This window comes from Pelophylax lessonae, assembly GCF_965119305.1.
Source record: "Pelophylax lessonae genome assembly, chromosome: 4".
Taxonomy (NCBI): Eukaryota; Metazoa; Chordata; class Amphibia; order Anura; family Ranidae; genus Pelophylax; species Pelophylax lessonae.
Window position 1 is genome coordinate 267,030,378 of NC_138771.1, and position 26,391 is coordinate 267,056,768.

General features: G+C 42.1%; 2 protein-coding genes across 3 annotated transcripts in view; one reads left to right on the forward strand and one right to left on the reverse strand.

The window, feature by feature from the left end:
* Positions 1 to 26,391, reverse strand: part of LOC309555246 (uncharacterized protein) — a 53,188-nt gene that overhangs the window by 3,858 nt on the left and 22,939 nt on the right. For both annotated transcript variants that reach the window (XM_082257144.1, XM_082257145.1), the window contains one exon: positions 19,259 to 19,377. In XM_082257144.1, coding sequence (XP_082113270.1) covers positions 19,259 to 19,377 — 119 coding nt within the window. The remainder of the gene's footprint in view (positions 1 to 19,258; positions 19,378 to 26,391) is intronic.
* On the forward strand, positions 24,319 to 26,325 carry LOC309554580 (zinc finger protein 862-like; the record flags this gene model as incomplete). Its single annotated transcript, XM_082256313.1, has 1 exon — positions 24,319 to 26,325. The coding sequence occupies one exon, from the start codon at positions 24,319 to 24,321 to the stop codon at positions 26,323 to 26,325; it is 2,007 nt and encodes a 668-aa protein (XP_082112439.1).

Sequence of the window (26,391 nt, forward strand, 5' to 3'; positions counted from 1 at the left end):
TAAGAGAGTTTGCGTATTTAAACAAAAAAATACCAAGATATATGCTCAATGGACCAGATTTTACAGTTTCCATACACCCTCATACAGCGCTTTAAGAAGCATAAGAGTGGAAGCACCTTTTTTCGTCAAACAGTCAGCAAGTTGTGACTTGGCTTTTGACCAACGCACTTCTTTGATTTTGTTAGCATGTATGAGCTCTTTGACACCGCTTATTTCTAATCTTAGTCTCTTCTCTGTGACCTGTTTTGTAGACTTAAGAGCGTCAAACAGGGAATGGTTATCAGTAACACAGATAAGAGGAAGAGCATTACAATCAGCTTTACCAGTAGTGAACTCAGAGTAGAGCATAGCCAAGAACATAGCATTGTCAATACTATCTGACATGGCAAGGGTTTCTCCTGCCAGTGTGCTTCTTACCACACGTCTGATTTTCTTTGATTGCCAAAACAGTGGAGAGAACTTTCCTGTTTTTTCCATGAGGGCAATTAGAGCCCCACCCTGTGTACCTCCATTTGGAAGATTGCCCAGTGAAGCATCACTGAATACCACCAAACTCAAATCATCACTGTTGCCCAAGTATTGAAACTTAAGTGTTACCTTCTCTGACTTAAGTTTACGGATCACTCTGTTCACTTCATGTATGGACTGAACAGTAGCATTCTTAATGTTAGATGCAAGGCTACATGTGTCAAACATAACATCTGGTCTTGTTTGTTTAGCAACCCACAGAACCTGTCCTATTTTGGATCTGAGTTGTTCTCTTTCTTTCTCATTTAGTGGGGCCTCTCTCTGTACAGCACGTGTTGCCTGTAAGTGAACTGGTTGTAGGTTTTCAATATAACTGTGCTGATGCACCTGTACTACACCACCCACAGTAGCAATGTTCATCCCCACATATGAAAAACTCTCACACTCTTCACGACAAACGTGAAAAATGGATTTTTGTAAAATCTTACCGTAAAATCCTTTTCTCTTATCTCATCGACAGACGTAGTCCTCGGTGATACACCACCTTCGGGTTATGTTACCTCCGCAGGAGCAGGACTAGACAGGAAATTAAAAAGCTCTGGCCACACCCTAGGGGCAGTCCCAGAGGGTATATCCTCTCTCTCTCTGCCTCAGCAAATCAGTTATGTGAAAAAGCAGTGCTTAGAGAATTTAACCCAACCCAACTCCAAAACAGAGGGGCGGGGACTACGTCTGTCGATGAGCTAAGAGAAAAGGATTTTACGGTAAGATTTTACAAAAATCCATTTTTCTCTAGCGCTCATCGACAGACGTAGTCCTCGGTGATACACCACCTTCGGGACGTCCCAGAGCAGTATCACAACTGAGGGGTGGGAAAATGGAAATCAAATCCCAATCTAGAAGGCCCAACCGGTGCCAACTAGAAGTTTACAATGCTCATCCTTAATGATGAGACTCAACAAAAAAAATTTTCAAACAGAAAAAAACCCTCGAGGTAGACCACCGGTCTCCTCAAATTGCGGCCTGCAAAACCTTGCGGCCAAATGAGGCATCCGCCGATGCCGTCACATCAATTTTATAGAATTTTGTAAAGGTATGTACCGACGACCAGGTGGCCGCCTTACATACCTGGACCACTGACGCCTGATGGCGAAAGGCCCAGGAAGTACTGAGCGCTCGAGTGGAGTGCGCCCTAACAGGGAACGGAGGACTCTGACCCTTAATAGAATAAGCCTGTACCACCGTCTGTCTAATCCATTTGGCAATGGTTGCGGCAGATGCAGGCAAACCCTTTCTGGGGCCATCCGTGATCACAAAAAGTGAATCCGTCTTACGGAATGATTCCGTAGCTTTCAGGTATACCCTGATTGCCCGAACCACATCTAAGGAATGCAACGCATGTTCCCGATGATGCTTGGGCTGAGGACACAAGGAAGGTAGTACAATATCTTCATTCAGATGAAAATCTGAAACCACCTTAGGAAGAAAAGATGGCTTAGGATGAAGTACTACCTTATCCCTATGAATCACTAGGTATGGGGACTGGCATGATAATGCAGCCAGTTCTGACACCCTGCGAGCAGAAGTAATAGCCACCAAGAAGGCCACCTTCTGGGATAAAGTAAGCAAGGGAATCTCCCTGATGTTTTCAAAAGGAGGTTTCTGTAGAACCGACAAAACCAAATTAAGATCCCAGGGCGGTAAGGGCGCGCGGACTGGAGGAGCCAGGTGCCGCACCCCCTGGATGAAATTCCGCACCAAGGATTTGGTAGCTAACGGCTTCTGAAAGAAGATTGCTAATGCTGAAACTTGACCCTTGATGGTGCTCAAGGCTAGCTTCTGCTCAACCCCTTGTTGCAAAAAGGCCAATATTCGAGACACCGAATAGGTACGTGGAGGAAATCCTAAAGATTCGCACCACGCAATATAAGTCTTCCATGTGTGATAATAGACTTTGCTGGAAGTCGCTTTCCTTGCTTTAATAAGGGTAGGAATGACAGAAGTAGACAAACCTCTGTCCTTCAGTACTTGGGTCTCAATGGCCAGGCCATTAAAACCAGCGACTGTAAAGCACGAAGGTAACTTGGTCCTAGAGACCACAGACACTCCCTGAGACGAAGTTCCCACGGAACGTCTGCGACTAGCATGTCCAAGTCGGCCAGGCCGGCTTGAGGAGGCCAGCCTAGAATTTCTAGGACCACTGGCGCTGATTGGATCTGAACCAGGCGTCCCTAGAGTTATCTGGCCCCGACCATCCGAGAAAGTCTGGTCGTTTTCTGTTTCCACACATTTATCAGATACCTGATAGTTATCAGGAAGGGTGATCTTTTCTGGTTGAACCTCAGGGACCGAAGTCACCCGACTAGAGGCTATTTGGCCTATCTGGTCAACCAGATCCGATTCCTGTGAGGTATCGGGACTAATCTTAGGAAAGGGTAAAGGAAAAGATCTATTCAGGGAACGGTAACTACCGCTTCCTGTGGTACTTAAATGTTGGAAGGGAAGAATCGCACCGGTAGTAGTGGTTGATGCTCGATCTGATGTCCTGAATACCGGTGAAAACGTCCCCCCACCCTGAAACCGGGTGGGGGCGCACCTTCAGGCTGTGTACTCCTTTGCTTCGGGTCTGGCTGGGTTGGTCCTCTGTTTGTCCGACCAGCCCTTCTTGAATCCTCCTGGAGGAGTCTTGCCTTTCCCGCTAGTACCAGCCGGGCGCCCTTTATGGGCGGTAAAGAAAGGTCCTCGCTTGTTGCGAGGTCCCTTAGCTTTTGCAGCCTGTGGCAAGAAAGTGCTCTTGCCCCCAGTGGCATCCTTAATGATTTCATCTAGGTTGGCCCCAAATAGACGATTCCCCTGAAAAGGGAGATTGGTCAAGGTCTTTTTGGAACCTAGGTCAGCTGACCAGCATTTTAACCACAGCACACGTCTGAGGATCACTGCTAACTTAGATGCATGCCCTAATAAGGGAGTTGTGTCCAAGGCTGCGTCACAGATAAACCGTAGCCCTTGTATAATCTGTTCCATCAAATCAGATGTCTCCTGGGGAATATCTTTTCCCCTAAGATCTTGGCGTACCATTTTCGCCCATTCCGTAAGTGTCTGGGAAACTAGACCAATAACAATTACTGGTCTAAATGCTGACCCTATCAGAGAAAAGATAGTGCGGGACTCTGCTTCTATCTTTCGATCCACCGGATCCTTAAAGGACGAAGTGTCCTCCACTGGAATAACCGTGGCTTTATTCAGCCTGGAAATAGGCGGATCCACGACTGGTGGTACCGTCCATTTCTTAATGATGGATTCCTCAAACGGATAGCGTCTAGCAATACGCTTGGAAATAGTAAAGGTACGTTTAGAATGCTCCCATTCTCCTTTAATCTGATTACCAAAACATTTAGGTACCGGAAAAGCCTTCGCCATCTTGATGGGCTTATTAGTACCGAAAGGCCTCTCTGTTTCAGTTGCCTCTGCCGGTAAAGCCTCAAGTTTTAAGGTTTCTTGCACTGCCACAACTAGTGCGTCCACCAATGCTTCTTCCTGAATTATAGCAGGAGAAGAAGCGTCCTCCTCACTGTCTGAGGGGGCTTTACCTGGGATAACAGCCCTTGCAGAGGAACCTGCAACTGCCGTGACCATCTCTGAATCTGAGTCAGAGGTGTCAGATGGTATAGGGGTAGGCGGGGGTCGCTTCCTTGACCCCCGTCCCTGACAGGCCGCCTCCACCCGAGCCACCATAGACTCCAAAATTGCTGTAAATGATTCTATACTCTGTGCACCGGCGGGTCCCGAGGCCCCCTCGAGGGAAACAGGTGGGGGAATATGTGTGGCAGGGTCCATGATAACTCCAGTTACTTCCTGGATAATATAATTCAAAAGAGAAAAAACTTTTTTTTTTTTTTTTTTTTTTCTGACCCCCAGCGCCACAAAAAGCCCCTTAGTGTTACCTGCTAGGGATCCCTATCGATCGAGAGAGAGAGAGATAGACCCCCAGGCTCACCACTTGATGCTCAGAGTTAAACTGCAACAGCTTACAGCGCTGTCTTGACAAACAGGAAGTCTTTTGGCTGGCTGCCCAGGAAGAAGGGAGGCGGCTCCGCCCCTCTGCACGCCTTCCGGCGCCTCCCCCAAGCTCCACGAGGTGTAGGATCACCTCAAACATGGCCGCCCCCATGCTGGAGACACGAGGCTACGCCAAAATGGCGGCTCGTGCGATCCAGCAAAAAAAAAAAAAATGGCGGCGGCCTGTGATGACTAGCGGTGTGCTGCAGGGCACACAACACTCTCTCTGCATGGGGATATGGCGTGGTTGGCGGTACCGGCCCTGGCGGACCGCATGGCCGTTCGGGAGGCCTGCTAATAGCTGGAGATCTGATTTGGAAGGCAGTCTACATGTCCGTGGCTTCTGACTGGTAGGTAGCTTATACTTAACCCATAAGATTCCCAGCATGCCACAGATTACATCTTTAAAACATGTATACAATAGATTGTTAGCTCCCAAACCAAGCCTCCTGGCTTTTTGCACACATAAAATCACACTCAAAGTAGGAGGATTTGTGACATGTTATAGGATAGAAAGAACTCTTTCTTACCATACAGAGAGGGGCCCGCGTTCACCACAAAACCCGTCAGGGAAAAAGGGGGAACATACTACTCACCATACCGGAACCAGGCGGGCACCAACTCCTGACAGTACCCCTCTCCACCGGGGCGGGAGGGCTGTCGACCGATACGGACGCCGTGACTCATGGTCTTTGGCGTTTCAGCGAGACGTTTAACTCGCGGGTTCAGTCCTTTTAATGGGACTTTGTCGCGGTCGACCCAGCGCGGAGCTATGGCCTGCACGCGCTCGTAGGCTGAACTGGGGTGACCACCGGATCTCAACATCCAGCCCGTCGCCCAGTTCAGCTTTCTTGCTTGAAGATCTCACAGGAACACTGGAGAAAAAAAGCTGTCTAAAAATCCTTTTAGAAAAAAATTCTTGCCAGGACCTAAGATCCCAGCAAGGTATCTAGGTCCTTACTCCTAACTAGACAGAAAATAACTGATTTGCTGAGGCAGAGAGAGAGAGGATATACCCTCTGGGACTGCCCCTAGGGTGTGGCCAGAGCTTTTTAATTTCCTGTCTAGTCCTGCTCCTGCGGAGGTAACATAACCCGAAGGTGGTGTATCACCGAGGACTACGTCTGTCGATGAGCGCTAGAGAAATGCAGATTTAAGTACAGGGATGACATTAGTTACAAAATGCTCTGAACCTGCCCAAAAAAAATCATCCACATGGCATGCCAGTACTCCTGTCACCTCAGACTGCTCATTCTGCCAATAAAACACTGCAGGATCAACCCATGACATTTTCCCACCACTGTTCAGCATGAGTTCTTTGACCTTGTTGTACCAGTAGAGGGAAGCATCTGCAAGTCCATACACACATTTCTTTAGTTTCCACAACACATTGTCCACGCTCGCTTCTGGTGGGGGACGAATGTAAATGTCTCTTGAGAGTTCCATTCCCTGCAAAAAAGCAGACTTAATATCCATAGAGTTCACTTGCCATTTGTTTTGACAAATAACAGCTAACAGCAGCCTGAGTGACTCTGATGCACATGTGGGAGAATCTTTTTGTAATTCATGCATATTGACTTCTTCAAAACCTCTCGCCACAAGGCGGGCTTTGGGAACAACACCACTAGAAGTTTCCTTTAACGTACAGACCCATCTAGTAGAGATACATTTCTGACCTTTGTCTGTGACTTCTTCGTAAACATTATTATTTTGCCAGTTTTCAATCTCTTGCTGTTTAACAGCATCAAAAGAGATGTCTTTGGTAATAAGTACATCACCATCGGTGTTCTCACACTCAGTGAGAAGATCATCAACTTGTGACATGTCTAAGGCTTCCTTTTGACCCTCGCTGCCATTTGGTTTAAGATACTGCACATTGTACCAGTTTCTATATTGCCCTTTTGCTTTCCCTGCTCTGCCTAAAACTCTGGCAGTGTGTTTTGTCTCATCATTTCTGTTTGTAAATGTCACTGTCTGACCTGTTCTCAGTTTGACACCAGTGGAACCCACTGTATTAGTAGCATCCCTCTCTGTCTCATTAGTTTGTCTCACATCTTCTCTATCATCTGTTTCTGTGTTTTCAGGGATTTGCACTTCTCTATTAACTCTCATTTCATCATCTGAATTCTCTGACACATCAGTGTGTATTACATAATTTACATTTTCTTTTTCTTTACTATTTTCAGGGATATCAGGTAGTACAGGTGTATCCTCATCCTGTGCATTAACTTTATTCAGCCTGGACTGGTGTACTCTGACAAGGATACCACCATGTCTGACAAACACTACAGAGCCATCTTGACCGATAACTACAGCAGGACCTTTCCACTCTGTACTGTCTGCTCGTTTGTAGTACACTCTGTCTCCTGTCTCATACTTTTCATCTGTAGGCCTGAGCTGCTTTCCTAAAGCTCTTTTTATTCTTTCTGAGCATTCCACCTCTGTGAATGCTCTTCTGGAAGCATGCAATGCTGCTAGATGCTGTCCTACTCTAGTACTCATAGAAGTGCCTTCTAGAGCAGGCAGTTTATTAACCAAAACGGAGGGAAGATTAGGACTGTGACCAAACACCAGCTGGTGTGAACTATAACCATGCACATTAATCATACTGTTTTTGGCCATTAGAGCCCAGTCTAGAGCAATCTGCCAGCCACACCCGTTTTCCCTTTTCACCTTCAGGAGGATCTCAGTCAGAGTCATGTTGTGTCTCTCCAGCAGCCCGTTGCTCCAAGGACTGTATGCCGCTGTAGTCTTCATCTCAATGTTGAATTTTTCTGCCATCTCTCTTATCTCCTCATTGTTGAACTTGCCACCGTTGTCAGTGTATATCCATTTTGGGGCACCATGAACACTTATCCACGAGTGAATGAAAGAGTTGACAATCTCAGAGGCTTTCTTTGTTCTCACAATGTTTCCAGCGCTGAAGCGTGTGAAATGGTCGATGATGTGGAGGTACCATATGCCAGGTTCCAGCTCATGTAAATCCATTGCCACCGTCTCATTGTACTCTGAGGCTAAAGGCAAACCAACAGCAGGCCTGGGCTTGGTCCTGCTATATCTTTGACATACCTCACAGTCACGGATGATCTCTTGCAGAATAACTGGACAGTCTTTGTCAGTATTTCCAGAGCTGAGGATAAGCCTCTGCAGCCGGTCTGCAGAGGCATGGCCAAACTGTTTGTGAAGCTTCAGGAGAACTTTACGCTTCTCTTTTGTAGACATCTCTGCTGTGATGACAAGGACTTCACTTTCATTGGTGTCCACTTCAGTATTACCATCTCTAATGTCGACACAGTAGTGTCCCGAACTAGTGAGCTCAAGAGGCACTGGTTGCTTGAACATGACAACTTTGTCATTCTCCATGTCTAAAACAGTTCCTGCTCTCTTTAGAGCCATTTTGCTCAGCAGTAAAGGAATATCAACAGGAACAACTTCCGTTTCAATGTGACATTTTGTTGGTCCGAACTTAGCGGGAAGCTTTACCTTTCTGTTGGAGTGTACCACCTGACCATCACCAAATCTGAAAGGTCTGCAGCTTGAAGATTCTGTTTGCATCAGTTTGTTTATTTGGCTTTGGCTCAGGTCTTTCATGTAACTATCCAGCCACTTTTCACCACAAACAGTACATGTGCATGCTGTGTCAATGATAGCTGATCCCAGTGATTCAGTTAGGAAGATCTCATAGTCCGTCATAACTTTTGTATACAGTGTAATGTTACACTCTTCGACATTTTCATCTTCTGCTAGCTTTACTTAATTTCTCCGATGAGGACAGTCTTTGGCCAAATGGTACGTGCTCTGACAAATTACGCATTTTGTTCGCTTACCATATTTGTCGAGTGGGTTTGTACCTTGCTGTGGCTGCCACTGTCTGCTCTGTGACTGGCTGTTGTTCCGTCTGAATTTACCCGGTGGCCTCTGCTCCGTGAAAAACGCCGCATCTTGAGTCTCGCTGCCTCCGCTTGCTCCAATGGTTTTTCCTCCGAAAATCCGTTTTAACGCTGACTTCATGGATGCGAATGTTAAATCCGCGCACGCTGTAAGTGCTAGCTGCCTACTCTTCTCTTCAAGACAAGCTGTGTCCAGTAATTTAAACGCTAACACAGCGTCAGGCAGGGTCATGTTGTACTTCTTCATGCGGTTGTATCTCTGCTCAAAGTCTATGATGTAGTCTGCCATGGACACCGCGCTGTCTTTGGAAATTGAGTCGAAATGAGAGTACGCTTCATAAGCGCGGTCTATTTCTTCTCTCAAGAATACAGAGTCCAGCTTAGCTACCAAGGTTTCCATACCGCTGTCTTCGTTCAGATCGCTCGCGGGTATTTCCAAAGCGGTCTCTCTGGCTCGCCCCTCGAGCCCCAACACCACCGCGAGTGCCTGCTTCTTCTTGTCCAAATCCGTAACAAGTTTCCAAATACTAATTTCATTTTTCCAGCACTCGTATGGTCTGGTTTCGTCAAGCTTAGGCGGTACTCTATAGTTGGAAACCATCCTCTGCTACCATGAAAATATCCACAGACACGACGTGGTTCTGCACTCGCTTATTTTTATTTCCTCCACTTCCTCACAAAACCCCGCCCAAAACCAACCACACGAAAAACAGTCTTTTCTTCCGGTCACGTAGACTCTCGCGATAATACATTCCCTCGCACATGAAGTTAACATAGAGTGAGTGGATGGTTAGTGGCGAAAAGCCATTCACAAAAGGAGGAAACATGCATGCTCCACAGTTGAATGTTTTGTGTAACTTTGTCATAAAAGCCTGGAACAATATTGATGCAGAAACAGTAAACAAGTCTTTCAAGAAGTGTGGCATATCACATTCATTGGATGGTATGGATAATGACTACTTGTGGCAAGATGAAGGGGAAGCCGAAGCTGAAGCCACACCATCTGATTCGGAATTAGATCCATACGATGACTGCCTTACAAATGTATCACAAGATGTCATTGATGAACTTATATCAGATGATGAACATGATGAGGATTTTGAAGGATTTTAAAATCCGGTAAGTCATAACCATTTTAAATAAAATGATTTAAATCAAATCTGATGTTTTTAAATGGTGTTGCCTCGGAGGGGGGTTAGTCTTATACGGCGAGTATAGCCCAAAACCTACGTTTTAACTGGAAAATTAGGGGGTCATCTTATATGCCAGCATATACGGTATACAGTATGTGTGGCCATAGTTATTATTTTGTCTCTGGTTTGTGAGCATTTACCCCACACAGTTGCAGTACTTACCTCTTTCCTTTGGATGGTGGTGTCATAGTCACAGTTGGTGCTGCAGCCAGTGAGGTATCATCTTAAAGGGACCGTGACTGGAGTGGAGCTTTACATGGAATGCATTAAAAGCGTTTCTGCTGCTGTTGTCCTTGCAGCCATAATATCTGGTGAGTGCGGCGTGTTGGGACAGTACTCGCATGGTAGTTATCACAAAATTATTTGCTTGCCTGTACGCTAGTGGTGAAAAGTTGACACATTTGAATCTCTTTCCTTATGAAAGTGATTCATTTTTTAAATTTGCTTTTTTATGATTATTTATGCACAGTGAAATGGACTTTATTACGTTTTAATTGTGGATTAGGATTTTTATTTGTAGATTTGTTTATTTTAGTTATCCAAGAGATGGTTTGCACTATATATTTATTCTTTATCCACTTTTTAATTTATTTATTATTTTTGAGGCACTGCACTTTTTTGTTTTTTCATTTAAATGGAATGGGTTGTTTTACAAAAAGATGGTTCAGTTATATTTTACTAGTCATTTCCTTATAATTTGTATATACACCAGAGGGCAGTGTCTGCATACTCCTATTTGCTAAACTTTACCCTGATGTCAATACTGTAAGAGTAATAAAAGACGTATTTTTTTCTACAAGGAGTAGATGGATAATTATGTATTTGAAAAATTATTATTAGTAAAATATAGTTAAAAAAATGAATTAACAAAACAAGGGGAAAACAAGATTATGCCATGTTTCAGAAATTATTGAAATACCTACAATATTTTGAAAGGTATTGTTTTATATTTATATATATATATATATAAATATATATATATATATATATATATATATATATATATATATATATATATATATATATATATAATATTTCTTCCATTTATGCTTTTCCTATGTCAAAGTATTACCTTTATATTTATATAAACTGTGATACAGCTAACTGTGAACCCCCTCCCTCCCTTTCTTTGAGCAGCAATAACTGTTCATACTGTGTTTAAATCTCCCTGTGTTAGAAAATTATTACTTTACATTTACATATATATTAGTGCAATGACAACTACATAATTTTTTTTAAAGGACAGCTATCACAAATGTATGTTAAACAATGTTCCTATGTTAAGTAACGTCCTTTTCATGTCCTCAATAAGCACTCACTCCTATTTGCTTTTTTCTGTGTAATTTAAACTAAGAATGTGAAGTGAAACTACAAAAGCAGCAGTTATTGGATCAAAATTGAATGAGAGACCTCTGGGTGGTAATGCGGACACTCGTTAATCCTAAATGTACGAATGTGCCTCCTTTCTATATTCGCTCAATACGTGCAAAGTTTATTGGACTGCAGACTTTATGGTCACCACAAAAATATCTTGTAGATAAAATTACAAACTTTATAGATGCACAATTTAAATTATAAAACATGGTTCAAATACTAAACAAAGTAGCATCTTGCACCCTTATGTCGATTAGGATGGTAGCCCCAAACAAAAACCATAGTATTCATATTATAGACAAACAATTATAATCCTGTAAAATATACAGTGGATAACAGGGGGTGCCACCACCCATTCACATAAAGCTTGACATGTTTTGCATCCTTCTGCTTTTTAATGAGCAGAAAGTGCAAAGGTAGAAATGCTACAAGCAGCGTCAGCTATAGGGGATATCCAAGGGCGGTACATCACAAGAAGAGTAGTGAATTAACATAAGGCCCCACATAACATCAGACATTGGCCAGAAATATTATTGGGGCCAATCATATATAGGTCCCCCTTAATAGGCTTCATTTGGTCCATTCCAACTTGCCATCAACAATATAATACAACCAGCATTTCAAAGGTTATATATGGGTAAACATGCTCACATCAATTTACAAGCGCTTATGCCAATATGATGGTCTGCCAAAAAAGGCTTGGTATCGCACTGCCACCTAGATTATTTAAATGTAATTTTGACACATGGTACTGGTGGACTCAGGTGGGGTACCCTAGATGTAGTGGCGGAGGTATACAGATCTCTATGGATGAAGTGGTTTTGGTAGTTTTTATGTGAGGATATCTTTTTTGTACCCCCGCTGGGATATCCCCTCTAGGCAACGTTGTAGCATTTCTACCTTTGCACCTTCTGCTCCTGAAGAAGCGGAATGAAGGGAAACATGTCTAACTTTATGTGAATGTGTGATGGCATCCCCTGCTATCTAGTTTTTACAGGATTATGATTGTTTGTCTCTAATAGGGATACTGTAATTTTTATTCGGGGCTACCAACCTAATCGGCATAAGGGTGCAAGAGGTTACTTTGTTTGTATTTTAACCAAGTTTTATAATTTTAATTGTGCATCAGTAAAGTTTGCATTTGTATCTACAAGAGATTTTGGCAGTGCCCATAAAGTCCATGGACTGTGGTCCAATAAACTTTGTCTGCATTCCATAAGCAGAAGTTGCCTTCAGTCAAAATCATATGTCAATAAATATACCTATGGTATATCCCTCGCGCCACTGGAAGAGGTAGTAAGCTAAACAGTGATTTTCTATGTGAAATATGTGAAATGCAGCAACCGAGGACAACAGACTTGCGTTCCACTCTCTCCATGTGACGTCACTATGTGTGTTCCACCCTACGCGTTTTGTCAGCACCCTGACACCTTCAGAGATCCCTGGACGTCAGGGTGCCAACGAAAAGCGTAAGATGGAGAGAGTGGGGTGCAAGCCGGAATCACCACCATCCACTGCATCTCCAGCTCGTGACCAGTCACACATACGGCTTTTAAACATTTCTGTTACCATTGTGGATTGTTTAACCCATGAATGGGTAATAAAGGCTTTTATAAATACTACACTATCCGGAGTTTCTCTTCCCTTTGTATTTCACCCGCACTGTGAACGAGGAAAGCGGGACAGATCACTGTCCCTGAGTGGAGTGACTACACGGGAGATTTAACACCAATCTTGGTCTGGGTGACCACCTAAGCACTGCATGGTCTTGATGCTTTACAGCAGTCAAGACCAACATCTGGTGAGTGACCCATTTATAGCCACTTCTGGATATTGGTCAGTGAAGTCTAGTCACCACATGGCTGGCGGGGAAAATTGCTTTTAGCACCTGCACTTTACTTTTGCACAGAACTTTCTCATTATTTTGCACAAGATTATAATATAAAAAAGCTGCGCTAAATGAAGATCCAAAACATGAAGTTTCGTATAAATTCCTCAAAAAGTCCCATACACCAATAAATGTATAAAGTGATGAAAATCATAAAATATTATAAAAAGTCCAAATGCATCCAGAAATTGACTCCTCTGAATAAATGTTTGGATTATACTGCTTACCAGAAATAGCAGATATGTTCACCAGCTAAAGGATGATGATGCTCCGAATCAAAAGCAAATCCTCAGAGTAACCCTCAAAGCGATATTCAAAGCCACTGGCGTTACACCGAACTCAACAGGCGTCAATCACGTGCAAATAAAAATATAAATCTCATAGCTTGATACTGTATTGACTTACACACTAGGAATAGATCCCTTATGTGAAATAAATGTAGAAAGAGTGCTAGATTTAGTGAGAAACCACCACCGACATCTCAATCTGCTTACCAGATATAAAAAAGTGATAGCATAACGGAGAAAAGTAAAAAAAATGTAGCCACAGATTCCGTGCGACAAATTCAATCCGTGAATGTGACCGCCACCGCCATATACTACTGCTTACCAGAAGAAATATTTGATATTGCGGATAACCATCCAGGACTCAAAATACGGCTGATAATGATGCCCCTCAGATTTAGGAAAGGACCAATCCCAATCAGAGAAGAAATGTGTCCGAAGATATCCAGCATATATTGTATTGGATCACATGCAGAAAAGGAAAGGCCCCATAGCGTAAAACCATAACAAATTTATTGCCAAATAAAGGTTACACTTACAAACAAGCAAGGGGTAAGCGCTAAATCGAAGCCGCCGGCTACATTTTTTTTACTTTTCTCCGTTATGCTATCACTTTTTTATATCTGATAAGCAGATTGAGATGTCGGTGGTGGTTTCTCACTAAATCTAGCACTCTTTCTACATTTATTTCACATAAGGGATCTATTCCTAGTGTGTAAGTCAATACAGTATCACGCTATGAGATTTATATTTTTATATGCACGTGATTGACGCCTGTTGAGTTCGGTGTAACGCCAGTTGCTTTGAATACCGCTTTGAGGGTTACTCTGAGGATTTGCCTTTGATTCGGAGCATCATTATCCTTTAGCTGGCGAACATATCTGCTATTTCTGGTAAGCAGTATAATCCAAACATTTATTCAGAGGAGTCAATTTCTGGATGCATTTGGACTTTTTATAATATTTTATGATTTTCATCACTTTATACATTTATTGGTGTATGGGATTTTGAGGACTTTATACGAAACTTCATGTTTTGGATCTTCATTTAGCGCAGCTTTTTTATATTATACTTTTGGGATGTTTGTCACATTTAAGTTGCAGCTATAAGTTTTTGATTTTTTAGTGCAGTTACTACACATTTAATTTTGCACAAGATATTTATCAATTTTCTGGACTATTTTTTATCATTGTCACAAATTCACTTATCACAATTATGTATTAATTTAAAACATTGCATATATATTTATAGAGACACGGAGCACTATTTATGCAATTATGCACTTTATATGAATTTATGAAATTTTTGCATTGTATTGAGCATTTATATTGAATTTATTTTAGGCAAGCGCTGAAGGTAGCCCCTATATGTAGTGGCTAATTATTCAAGTCAAAATCATATGTCAACATGATCGGTGGATCCAGATATATAGGTGTAATTAACCCCCCCCCCCCCCCTCCCCATTCAATTCCTAAATCTTGTTATAATATTAGTTATAAAACATTTGACAACAGTAATACACAAAGCACATTCAATTTACAATAGGGGTTACTATTGAAAGTTGAATTATCCATATCTGACAATTCAGGGAGCCTTAGTTTAATAAACTTTTATACAGTAGGGGGGAGATATCTCAATGAGACACAAACTGTCTAGAGATAAATATTGCAGTGATTCCATTTATAATAACTGTTTTAATTCTCACATGGAAAATAAATATTCAATTATACAATTAATGCCACATTGTGATAATTGGGTATCTTTAGGGGGTCTAAGAGCTGTAGATATTTTTATCAACAAATACAGCAAACCATAAATCAGTCTGGAAAACTACCCGAGTGGTTAAACAAAGTCATTTCTCACAATAATCAGAATGGGTGAACAAAAATTTTACTGTGGTGCTTCATTTAGCAAACCTAATACTTAGAGTGTTGAAAAGAGCCTCACGAAACTCATTATCTAAAAAATCTATAAACTAATTATCTGCTATAATGCATCAAGTAATACTAATATCAAAGAGATTTAGCACAGCAGATTCTAAAGTAATGTTACACAAATAATACATACAAAATGTATGCATGCTTTCAATTATTCTCTGAACAGTTAGAAAAAAAAATCAAAGCTTCAGGCAAGATGCATGTCTATTATTTTGGCCGTGAACAACTACAGGGGTTGGACACTATAACAAGAGTATTAAAATGCATGGGGATTTTTTTTTTTAGGAGAGGATTAGACCTTCAAGTTCTTTATTGCTGTCTGCATCCTCACTGGGGCGATGCACTTCTCCATTTGTTTTAGTTACTAATAAAAGCGAGAGTAGACTGCTAGCTTTGATAAAGTCTCGAAATTCAAAAATTTTGAGACTTTATCAAAGCTAGCAGTGAGGGAAAGTACTGAAATGAAGACAATTACTATTTCTGTGACAGCTCTCTAAGATTGTTCCTTCTGGAGAAATCTCCGCTCTTTTATTTTTGCATTCTCAGGACATAAAGTGAAGGGAAATCTGCAGAGCAAGACACTTTAAGGACCCAATAAACAGGGCCATCCTCAACTTTAGCACTAGTTTTATACCTTCTTGAAATATTGCTATACAAATTCTGAGTGGAATTGAATACTTATCAATCAGGTAAGCCTCCAGTTTTGTAAGAGATGGAGAAAGTAGACATAGAAATCACCCTTTGGATCCTAACACCCTGAGTGAATGCCGCCAAGCTCTGCCTTTTTATGGACTACACGCTTGCCTCCCAAATTGGCACTTTGTTTGGTTGCTTATTTTCCATTAGCTGAATCTGTGCCCTATAACCCAGGAATGTCATATGGTAAAATATACTTTCTCATGGAGTCTCTGGGTAAAACTAACCCACTCCTTAAACTCTGATACCTACTTGTGGGACAGAGAATGCAGGTAAATCAGTGATAGTTTTACTTCACCCTGGGGTTCATGAGAGCATTCTAAATTGTTTAACAATCTGGATGAGGCCATTGTCCTCCTTAAAAATGTATCATCGTAAATCAATATCATAGTGTTTAAACAATTTGAGTCATGTTGTTCAGAAAAAGAACATATTTCTTAGCTTCTATGAGTGGACTGTCTTTTGCAGTATGGATCATCCAGCATGTTTATTATATGGGAACAAAGTTGCAACTTGAAGCCATCCTTTTCTCCAAATGTAACGTCATCCAGATGTATTAAATAAAGTATAATATAATGCATCAGATCATTCTACTTAATTTCATTGCTCAGAAGCCTATATTTCGTGTCTCTTACACAAGGTTTTGGGCTTTTGGTCTGGCATACAAGCACTTTCCAAATGGGAGCTCCCCATGTACAATTTGTATTGATAAAGGTCATAGAAGTTTTGATTTAGTACCACAGAGAATGAATGGATAGTGCATTACCAGGGGTGGCAACCTGAATGCATAAGGTAAAAATTGTGCCACATCCTAATGAGAATATTGGAACTGTGTGTGAAAATAAGGACTTTGTAGGCACATGTATGTAGGTTACCGATGGGATGGATTAGGCCCCAAATGAGAAAGATGTGGGGACACATATGGTATAACTACAGATAGAAAGCTGTACATTATGAATCCATCCCATCGGTAACCTACTATTTCTTTGATCACGTTTTATTGTTATGTGATATCAGATGCTATAACAATTTTGTACTCTGTTTTCTTGTCTTAGTATATTGATTGAATTTTTTTATTTTACTCATAGTGGTGAGATATGCTCCGGCCTCCCGAAGAACCATCATCGCAAAAAATGTTGAGCTAACACCGCAATTACCACTATCTAGCAGCACGGATATACAGACATCCCCAGATGGGCTTTTGGTATTTATCATTATCCCCCTAGGGGATTTGGCTATATGACCGTGGTCCTTATTAGAGTTTATGGTTTTATACTATGTTTATGTAATTATTCATGACCCTCTTTTTCTTTTCTTTTTTTTTTTTTAAAAAGTAACTGTATGTATTTATGCTTTATTATATTTTTATACATGTGCCTACAAAGTTCACATTTTCACACACAGTTCCAGGTAAAATCACTGTTCATATCAGTAAGCTTGGATTTGCAACTATTGTTTCTTTTTGCACAAATTATCTATGTCTGGCATGCCATTATTATTGACTGTTTCACTTAATATTGTACATTATAAAAATTAACATTTTTAATGATGTACCTGCAATTTGGACACTAATTATTTTGCCTCTTTAAAGTTCTATTATGTGCCCCATGCTGCTTTGAAGGATCAAATATAAGAGTTCTAATTGACACACATCATCTCTAGCTGAAGCACACTGTTAATTGGTAGCTATATTGCTCACCTATGTGTCTCTGCTTGTAATTGTAATTGTAATTTAGGTACTTCAAAGTTAAACCCTTTTTCATATTTCAATTATTTTGTCCACCCATTGTAAATAAAAGTCTGATTCTGTTAGGTATAAATTGAAGTGATATGAACATTAGCAAATGTTCTCATGTCTGCTCTAAACCAGAACATTTCAAGGTAGCTTGCAGGGACCTACATTCAGCAGCCTATTCCCCTTAGTGCTGCTTTTTCTTCACTTCCTACCTGAAAAAAATAGGTGTTAATCTTATTGACCTTAAAATAACCCTCTCAACACATGGCTACTTCCACCACATAATGTCAACCTGTAAAAGAAGACAATAACTTTAACATTATGGGAGTTTGTTCCTTGAAAAATTTATACTTTTCTGTAACCTTGGCCAGTCAGGGTAGCAGGTATTCAACCCACCTGAAAGGTAAAATTCTTGTAGCATCCATGGAAGGACTAAGGGCCCTTTCACACGTATGTCCGCAAATCATCCTATTTTTGTGCGGATGATTTACGGACATAATGTAAGTCAATGGCATTGCGGATGTCAGCGGAATACCATCCGCTGACATCCGATTTTCTTCCTTTCAGTTCTGTTCCGTTTTTTGGAACGGAACAGAACCCTATTTTTCCTCCGTTCAAAAAACGGAAAGGAAGGAAGATCGGATGTCAGCGGTGTCATCCGCTGACATCCGCAATGCCCATAGACTTACATTATGTCCGCATATCATCCGCAAACGGATGGGATGATATGCGGACATACGGAGCGGATGACACAAATGTCATCCGTTCCGTGAAAAAAAAAAAAAAGTCCCGCAGTGGAGCAAAACACCGGAGCGGCCGTGTGAAAGAGGCCTAAGTGGCAACTTTTCAACACATAGATCACTATAAAGATAAGTATATTTACTGTCCTTTAACATACGCTGAATGTAAGGGCTATTTTTATTTGCTGTGGGGAACCAGAGCAAGCACATTTCCCTGTCTTGGTGTGCTCACACTCGCCAGCTTGAGCAGAGATCGAGAACCTATGCACAGAGAGCTACAGTCTCTGGCTGCACATGCACTAGAGCATTGTAGACTTGTGAGCTGAGGACTGGAGTCACGTTCGGACAATACAGAGGACTCCTGTACAGGGGGACTTTTGCAGCTGTATCGCTGGATTGGTGAGAGGGCCTTTTCGGCCATAACCTGCTTGCTGTTATCACAGACTGAGCATCTAGGGATTAGACACTTAACCAGCAGCCTATACCGCTGAATACAGATTCTACTGGGACTGTATTCATGTGCAAGATCATAAAGACTGGGCCACAACATTAGCCGGCTGAAGATATAGGGTATAGAACTGTCTCTTTAGATAAGCTGCTCTACAAGCCTATAGCAAAAGTGGTACCATTACAGTAGATCAGTTACCATTACAGTAGATCTGGGTTATCCCCCACTAGGCCCTACGTCAATGCTGTGTCCTGTTAATGATCAGGGAAGGAATCACACCACGGAGAGTGCAGCCTTTCCACTCTCTGGAAAGTGTTAAAGGACTTTTCTAAAGGCAGTAATTTTGCCCACCATTTTCTGGCAAGTTGTTTTGGGTAAAATTCTGCTTTAAGTCTGACTCCAGCTGAAGCATTTTTTTTTTTTTTCATTTTTGAATAAAACGTGAAAGACCCAGGCTTCATAGCAGAAATAGCTTCAAGATGTTTGGTTTAGCACACAAATATTTCCTATTTTTTCTCATAATTTCTAGAAGCCCCCTTTTAATACCTGAATGAAGTTGAAATTTCAGCCTATCTTTGTTTCTTCTTTTTTCGTTTATCTGCTGTGGAACTGTCCATGATGTGGGGCAGCAAATGCCAGTTATTCTCAAATCAACTGTGATGTTCCTGTAAAGGATAAAATAAAAAGTTGCCATAGCAAATCTGCTGCATGTCTGAATGATCTACGAAGCTTCCACACATGAAAGATAACTACAGAGAAAGAAAGAAAGAAAGAAAGAAAGAAAGAAAGAAAGAAAGAAAGAAAGAAAGAAAGAAAGAAAGAAAGAAAGAAAGAAAGAAAGAAAGAAAGAAAGAAAGAAAGAAAGAAAGAAAGACCTTATTTATTTTCTCTTTAATATTATCATATACACCTTTAACAGAAATGCAGCAAAATTGATTCTCCAATAAGAAAAAGACATACAATTTTCCAGATTATTATGACAATACAGTAAAACGTTGGATTGCGAGCATAATTTATTCCAGAAACTTGCTTATAATCCAAAGCACTTGTATATCAAAGCAAATTTACCCATAAGAAGTAATGGAAACTGTGTAACCATAAAATGTCCAATCACAAATGGTAGCCTCCACAAGAGGATTAGAAGCAAAATTCAGCAGGAGCTACAGTATATAAAAGAGACGAGAGGCACCTCTTAGTGTAGCAATGTGATAACATTTAATGACGGTACAACATTTAGCAACTCACATAGTTGATGATTAAAAGAGGCACATCTAAGTATGAAGGCGTCCAGGGTAAAGCTGTCCACATAGACCACCCTCCGCACCGCCGGCTCTCACCGCCATCAGTCTGCAATCCTGACTGGGAAGACTATCCTGCAGTAGAGCCATCTGAAAGGTAGGCTTGAAGAGCTTGTGGAGCGCAGCGTGGAAGGGATTGCGACAATGGTGGTGCGGAGGACGGTCTATGTAGACAGCTTTTGCCTGCATACTTAGATGCGCCTGTTTTGATCATCAACCATGTGAAAGCCTGTCTATCTACTTTCACCTCTGTTATTAATTAACACTTTTCTATTCACTACAATACTGACCTAATCAGCCAGCACTTCTCCATTCTCCATACCTCAAACACACAGCTGTGGGAATGACGTATTATGTCAGACTCAGACAAATGCTAATACGCCACTCATCTTTATTCCCTAGTACAGTATCTTAAATACAATATATTATCAGCATATGACCGGGTATTATATATGTACAACAATAAAGCAATAGAAAAATGTCCACCAATTGCTTGTCATCAGTAAAGACAGTCCACATTCAAAGAATTGTTATGAAGATGTTTGTCATCTTTAGTAACACCTACTAGTAGGTAATACATATCTCTTAAATGTATATATCTGAAGACTTTTGTACAATCTTAACCACTTGCCTTCTGTGCACTTAAACACCCTTCCCATCCAGGCCAATTTTCAGCTTTCAGCGCTGTCACACTTTGAATGACAATTGCGCGGTCATGCTACACTGTACCCATATGAAATTTTTATCATTTTTTTCACACAAATAGAGCTTTCTTTTGGTGGTATTTAATCATCTCTGGGTTTTTTATTTTTTACAAAAAAAAAGAATAAAGACAAAAAATTTTGAAAAAAAAAAAAAAAGTTTTTCTTATTTTCTGCGAGTAAATTTTGAAAATAAATTTTTCTCCTTCACTGATGTGCGCTGATGAGGCGGCACTGATGGGCACTGATAGGCTGCACTGATGGGCACTGATGAGGTGGCACTTATGGGCACTGATGAGGTGGCACTTATGGGCACTGATGAGGAGGTACTAATATGCCGCACTGATGAGCACTGAGAGGCGGCACTGAGAGGCAGCACTGAGAGGCGGCACTGATGAGCACTGATAGGCGGCACCAATGTTCCCCCTAAAGTGCGCGCATGCGCGGACGCGCAGTGAAATTTCTGGTCCCGCGCAAGCAGCTATGTAGATCGCGCACCTAGTGAGACAGCGCAGACGAGGTGGCCAGGGAGCAGAGCGTGCGCCCTGAGAGCACGCCCATTGTATGACAATAGCGAATGAAAATTCGCTATTGTCACATGGATCCTCCTCCTGGCCAATCAGGGAGCGGGTCCTCCTGCTTCCTGATTGGCCGAAAGGCCAACTTCATGCCATTGGCCGAGGAGGAGGCGCCGGGACTCGGGAGCACGGAAGCCGGGGACTGAAGTGAGCGGGTCCGTGACCGTCCGTAAAGTAAGTGCACGGGGGGGGGGGGTTCTCGCGGGGGCCAAGTCACTTACAGATGGTGTTCAAACACCAGAAGATCCACTCAGCCAGGAGGCATCGCTGGAACTGGAAGTGCTGGGGAGAGCGGAGGATCGCTGCCATCGTACCCAGGGTCAGGATATCAATTCATCAGAGCTCTCATTTAGAACGTCCTCACTCCATGCAGGTCAGGCAATGCCACGCCCCCTCATCTTTTTACAGAACTCCTGAAGTCTACATTTGCATCTAGGTCCCTCTTTGCTCTGCCGGAGGATCCTAGTAACCAACTGTGTCTTCTCCCTTATTCATCTTTGCTTCCCCAATATCTTCAACTCATCACATGTGAAACCCAAATGTGAATGTGAATATGCCAACATCAATGCACCACCAGTGACAAAGTGCTCCACCCACCACTTTTACAGCCTCTTACCAATAAATTAAATTAAATCTGCATATCATTCCATTCCAGGTAGGTCAGTCTATCAGCAACCTTTGGTGTTCCTCCTCTTGGTATAACTCAAAAGAAAATTAATCAAAATAATGTAATACTGTGAAGATTTAGGGCTCTTTCACACGGGCGGTCCGTGTGAGAGCTCCGCTGCGGTCCTTTTTTTTTTTTTTTTTCCACGGAGCGGATGACATTTCTTTCATCCGCTCCGTGTGTCCGCATATAATCCCATCCGTTTGTGGATGACATGCGGACATAATGTAAGTCTATGGGCATTGCGGATGTCAGCGGATGACACAGCTGACATCCGGTTTTCCTTCCTTTCCGTTTTTTGAACGGAACAAAAATAGGGTTCTGTTCCGTTCCAAAAAACGGAACAGAACTGACAGGAAGAAAATCGGATGTCAGCGGATGGTATTCCGCTGACATCCGCAATGCCATTCACTTACATTATGTCCGCAAATCATCCGCCAACGGATGGGATGATTTGCGGACAAGCGGACCACCCGTGTGAAAGAGCCCTTAGGGCTCTTTCACACGGGCGATCCGATCAGATCCGCCTGTCAGTTTTTTAGGCGGTTCTGATCGGATCCTCCATGCAGCTCTATGGGGCAGCGGGTGTCAGCTGAGACACCTCCACTGACACCCGCTGCCATCCGCATCCGATCCTGTGCGTGAAATCTGGACGGATGGAAACCCTATTTTTCCATCCGTTCAGTAATCGGAGCGGAGCGGATCTGATGACAGCGGACAAGCAGTCCACTCTCATCCGATCCCCCATAGAGGGCAGCGGGTGCTGAGACACCTCCCTCTCCGCTCTGCAAGCGGAGACGGAGCTGTCACCCGCCCGGCTCAGCGGGGATCGCGGATCGATCCCTGCTGAGCAACACGGATCCGCCTACGGAGCAGACCGTGTGAAAGAGCCCTAATACTGCAAACCATATGAACAAATAAATCATGCTCACATTTCATTCAATAATGAAATGCATACCTATGATTCCCACAGCACAAATACATACCTCAGCCTTGCAGTAGGTGGAAGTGGGGTGGAAGGTAATGTTTATGCTGCCTGATCCACCTAGGGCTCACAAAATGTCTCTCTACTTTAGGTATCCCAACAGCCTATTCATGCCCCAGGCTGGAATTTATTCACTTTACTGTGTAAACTTTTCAAACTTGGTGCCAAAATGTAACCACAGCTTAATTTCAGGTGAATGACAACGACCACCAGGTGTTACATGATCATTCCTCCACAGCCAAGTCACTTACTTTACCGCCGCTTCCGTGAAGGGTGACCGTCCGTGAGGTAAGTGCACGGGGGGCTCGCGGGGGGAACGCTGGCAATTGGCATCTCTGCATTGATTTGGTGGGAATGCTGGGGTGAATGCTGTCAGCCTGTCAGGAGGCCAATTTTGTTGGGATCATCATCAAAGTGCTGTTCAAACCCATGCTGTATCCTGTAGTGCATAAATGTGCGTAAGGACCTGCCCACCCAGTTACTGGAAGGAACCTGATAAACCTGTTGCATGCTTCAGTTTTAGACAGGTCTGACATTGTGTTGATCTTTATTTTTGTGTTCACCTTATACTTTTGGTAATAATGGGCAGATTATTCTGACTCCTCTAATTACATCGGAATTCTGTGTTGTTCCTAAGAGCCTAGTCACACTTGTCCACTTTGTTGCAGTGAAAGTCATGCATTTTGCTGCATAAAGATGCATTTCAAGTAGAAACTGTGTTCTCTCCGATGGGGTTAGCTCACATCTATACACTGCAGTTTTGTGTGGAAGGTAAATGAACCTATGGTTAATCCATTCACCCGTGTGTTTTTGTGTGCGCCTTACCATGCATATGGAACAGTTGAATCCAGTCTGAACTTTAAAATGGTATTAAACACATTGTTTAATTTATTGTCTTATTGTCCTGTCTGTTTCTGTATGTGGATGATGACCCCAAAAATAACCACCCATTGAAAATCTGATCAAAATTGCACTTCAGTACTGTGAACCTAGCCTGAATGAATGTGGAAGCGACAAGTATTTCTCAATTCTAGGATCAAATCTATAATTTTCAGGCTATTCTAGCTAGGGAAGCAGATAATCAAGCACAATCTTTGATTGAATAACAGTGGAAGCAAGCGATACTTGGGGTCTAATACACCCAGATTCCCTGTAGTGAGGTCAGGTGTTGGCACAATTGTGTGCTGCCGGCCGGGTCACTTATTTAGTGAAGTTTCGCAAGATTGCACAATTGATTTTGGCACAATTTATATTCACTAACTATATGATTTGTAGCACCATCCATTTGTATTTTATATTGAATTTTGGAGTAATTAAGGCTAGCCTTTGATTCACAGACGTGAACCACAAGTTCAGACCGCGTGAATCCATTCAGCAATGGCGAAACGAAAAGATGAAACACCTCTGCAACAGCCTAAAAAAAAGGTTTGTTTGACTTTCAAACAAGAATGGCTAAATGAACTCCTTCAAACGGATACTAGCGATGGCCCTGACAAATCTGTTAAATTGTCGGAAATATTTAGTTACGGAGCTAATGGGGTTGTGTGCAAACTTTGCTCCGAAGCTAAAGTTAAAGGAGAGTTTTCCACCGGGAAAACATGGACAGAGTGGAAACTTGACTACCTAAAACGTCACTTAACACAAAAATGTCACATTGATGCTGTGAAAGCATTGTACAATAGAAAGCATGGAACTGCGATTAACCAGCTTCTTGGAGAGTCGAGAGAATCTAGACAAAAATGTATCGACCTCGCCAATAAGAGCAAGGCAAACCCTGAACAAATCAAAATATTGATCGATAACGTGCTACTTGCCATTAAAATGAACGCGTCTATGCTATCTGTTCAAGAACTTCACAATCATCTGGCGAAATATGTAAGCCTCCCCGACAGCTGGAGAAGTAAAAACTACGCTTTTGAATTTGTGGAGTCAATTAATGCAGTTGTACAAGCTGAGACTATGGAAGCTGTAAGAAATGCCAATGTTCACACGTTGATAGTCGACGAAAGCACAGACATTACAGTACACAAAATGCTAGTTCTTTACATTAAGTTTAGAGAACAAAATCATTTCACATACAAAAGTGTATTTGCCGGAATCATTCAGCTGGCACGATGCAGCGCCCAGGATATTGCAGATGCAATAATAAAGTTCTACACTGATCACGGACTTGATTTGCAGAAAATGGCCATGTTAACGTCTGACGGCGCTTCTGTCATGTTAGGCAAACATAATGGAGTCACTGCAATACTTAGACGGCAAATACCGCACCTTACAGAACAACACTGCGTTGCTCATCGAGAGGATTTGGGTATTGATGATGCATGGAAAGGCGTGCAGTTGATGAAAGAAGTGGAAACACTTTTAAGAACAGTATATTCACTATTCAGTAGGTCTTCTGTAAAGAAAAGCAAATTTGACGAATTGGCAAAAGTTTTAGAAGTGGATTCACTGTCTTTCCGACCGTTGAATGAGGTTCGCTGGCTGTCACGTTACCAAGCTGTTAATGCTTTTTTGCGGAATTACAGTCTGTTAACGGAGTATTGTTCAAAAGAAGCAGAAAACGACGACGACCCAATTGCGAAATACTGTCTCAAAAAACTATCTAATCCCAAGTACAGAGTTGCAATTACTGTTCTCGGAGATGTGTTGGAAGAACTAGCTCAGCTCAGTGTCTCCCTGCAGCGCAGCAATCTTAGCATCGTTGATGCTCATTGCTTTGCCAGAGCTAAGATGGAAAAACTTAAATCTCAGTATCTCGGGCAGCATATTCATTGGAGCACCCGTGTAAATGAGCTGTTGGGGAAACATGACAGTGCAATAAATACAGCAGAGATTATTCTGTTTGTCCGCAAAGTTTGTGACCATCTTGACGCAAGATTTCCTGAAGGTGAGCTTAAAGAATGGTCTGCATTTAGCCTAGAAACACTGGATTCAGCAATTGATTTTGATTACGGCATCACTGATGTAACCAGACTGACAGAGAAGTTCCACGCTTTTCTAAAACAAAGAGATGATGAGGATGACGCCACCGAGAGCATCTGTCAACAGTACAACGACTTCAAGTTCACTGTCAAAGAAAAAAGAAAGACAGGAGCGCTGCAGACATTCGATGAAATGGTAACCTGGGCACTAAAAACTCAGGACTTTGTGGAGCTTGCACAGTTAATTGACATTTGTGGGACATTTCAAGCGTCTAGTGCAGACTGTGAACGCGGTTTCAGTCTCATGAATCGTATCAAGACAAATTCACGCAACCGACTTCAGACCATCCACTTGGATCAGCTAATGAGAATCCGGTCTACGCAAGCAGATGGGTCTATCAATCTGGACAAGATCTATAACCACTGGAAAGGTATTAAGGACAGACGGGAGAAGTTTTAAAGGTACATGTTTTATTTGTTTAACTAATATTTATACTTTTTGCTGAAAATAGGCAGATAATTTGTG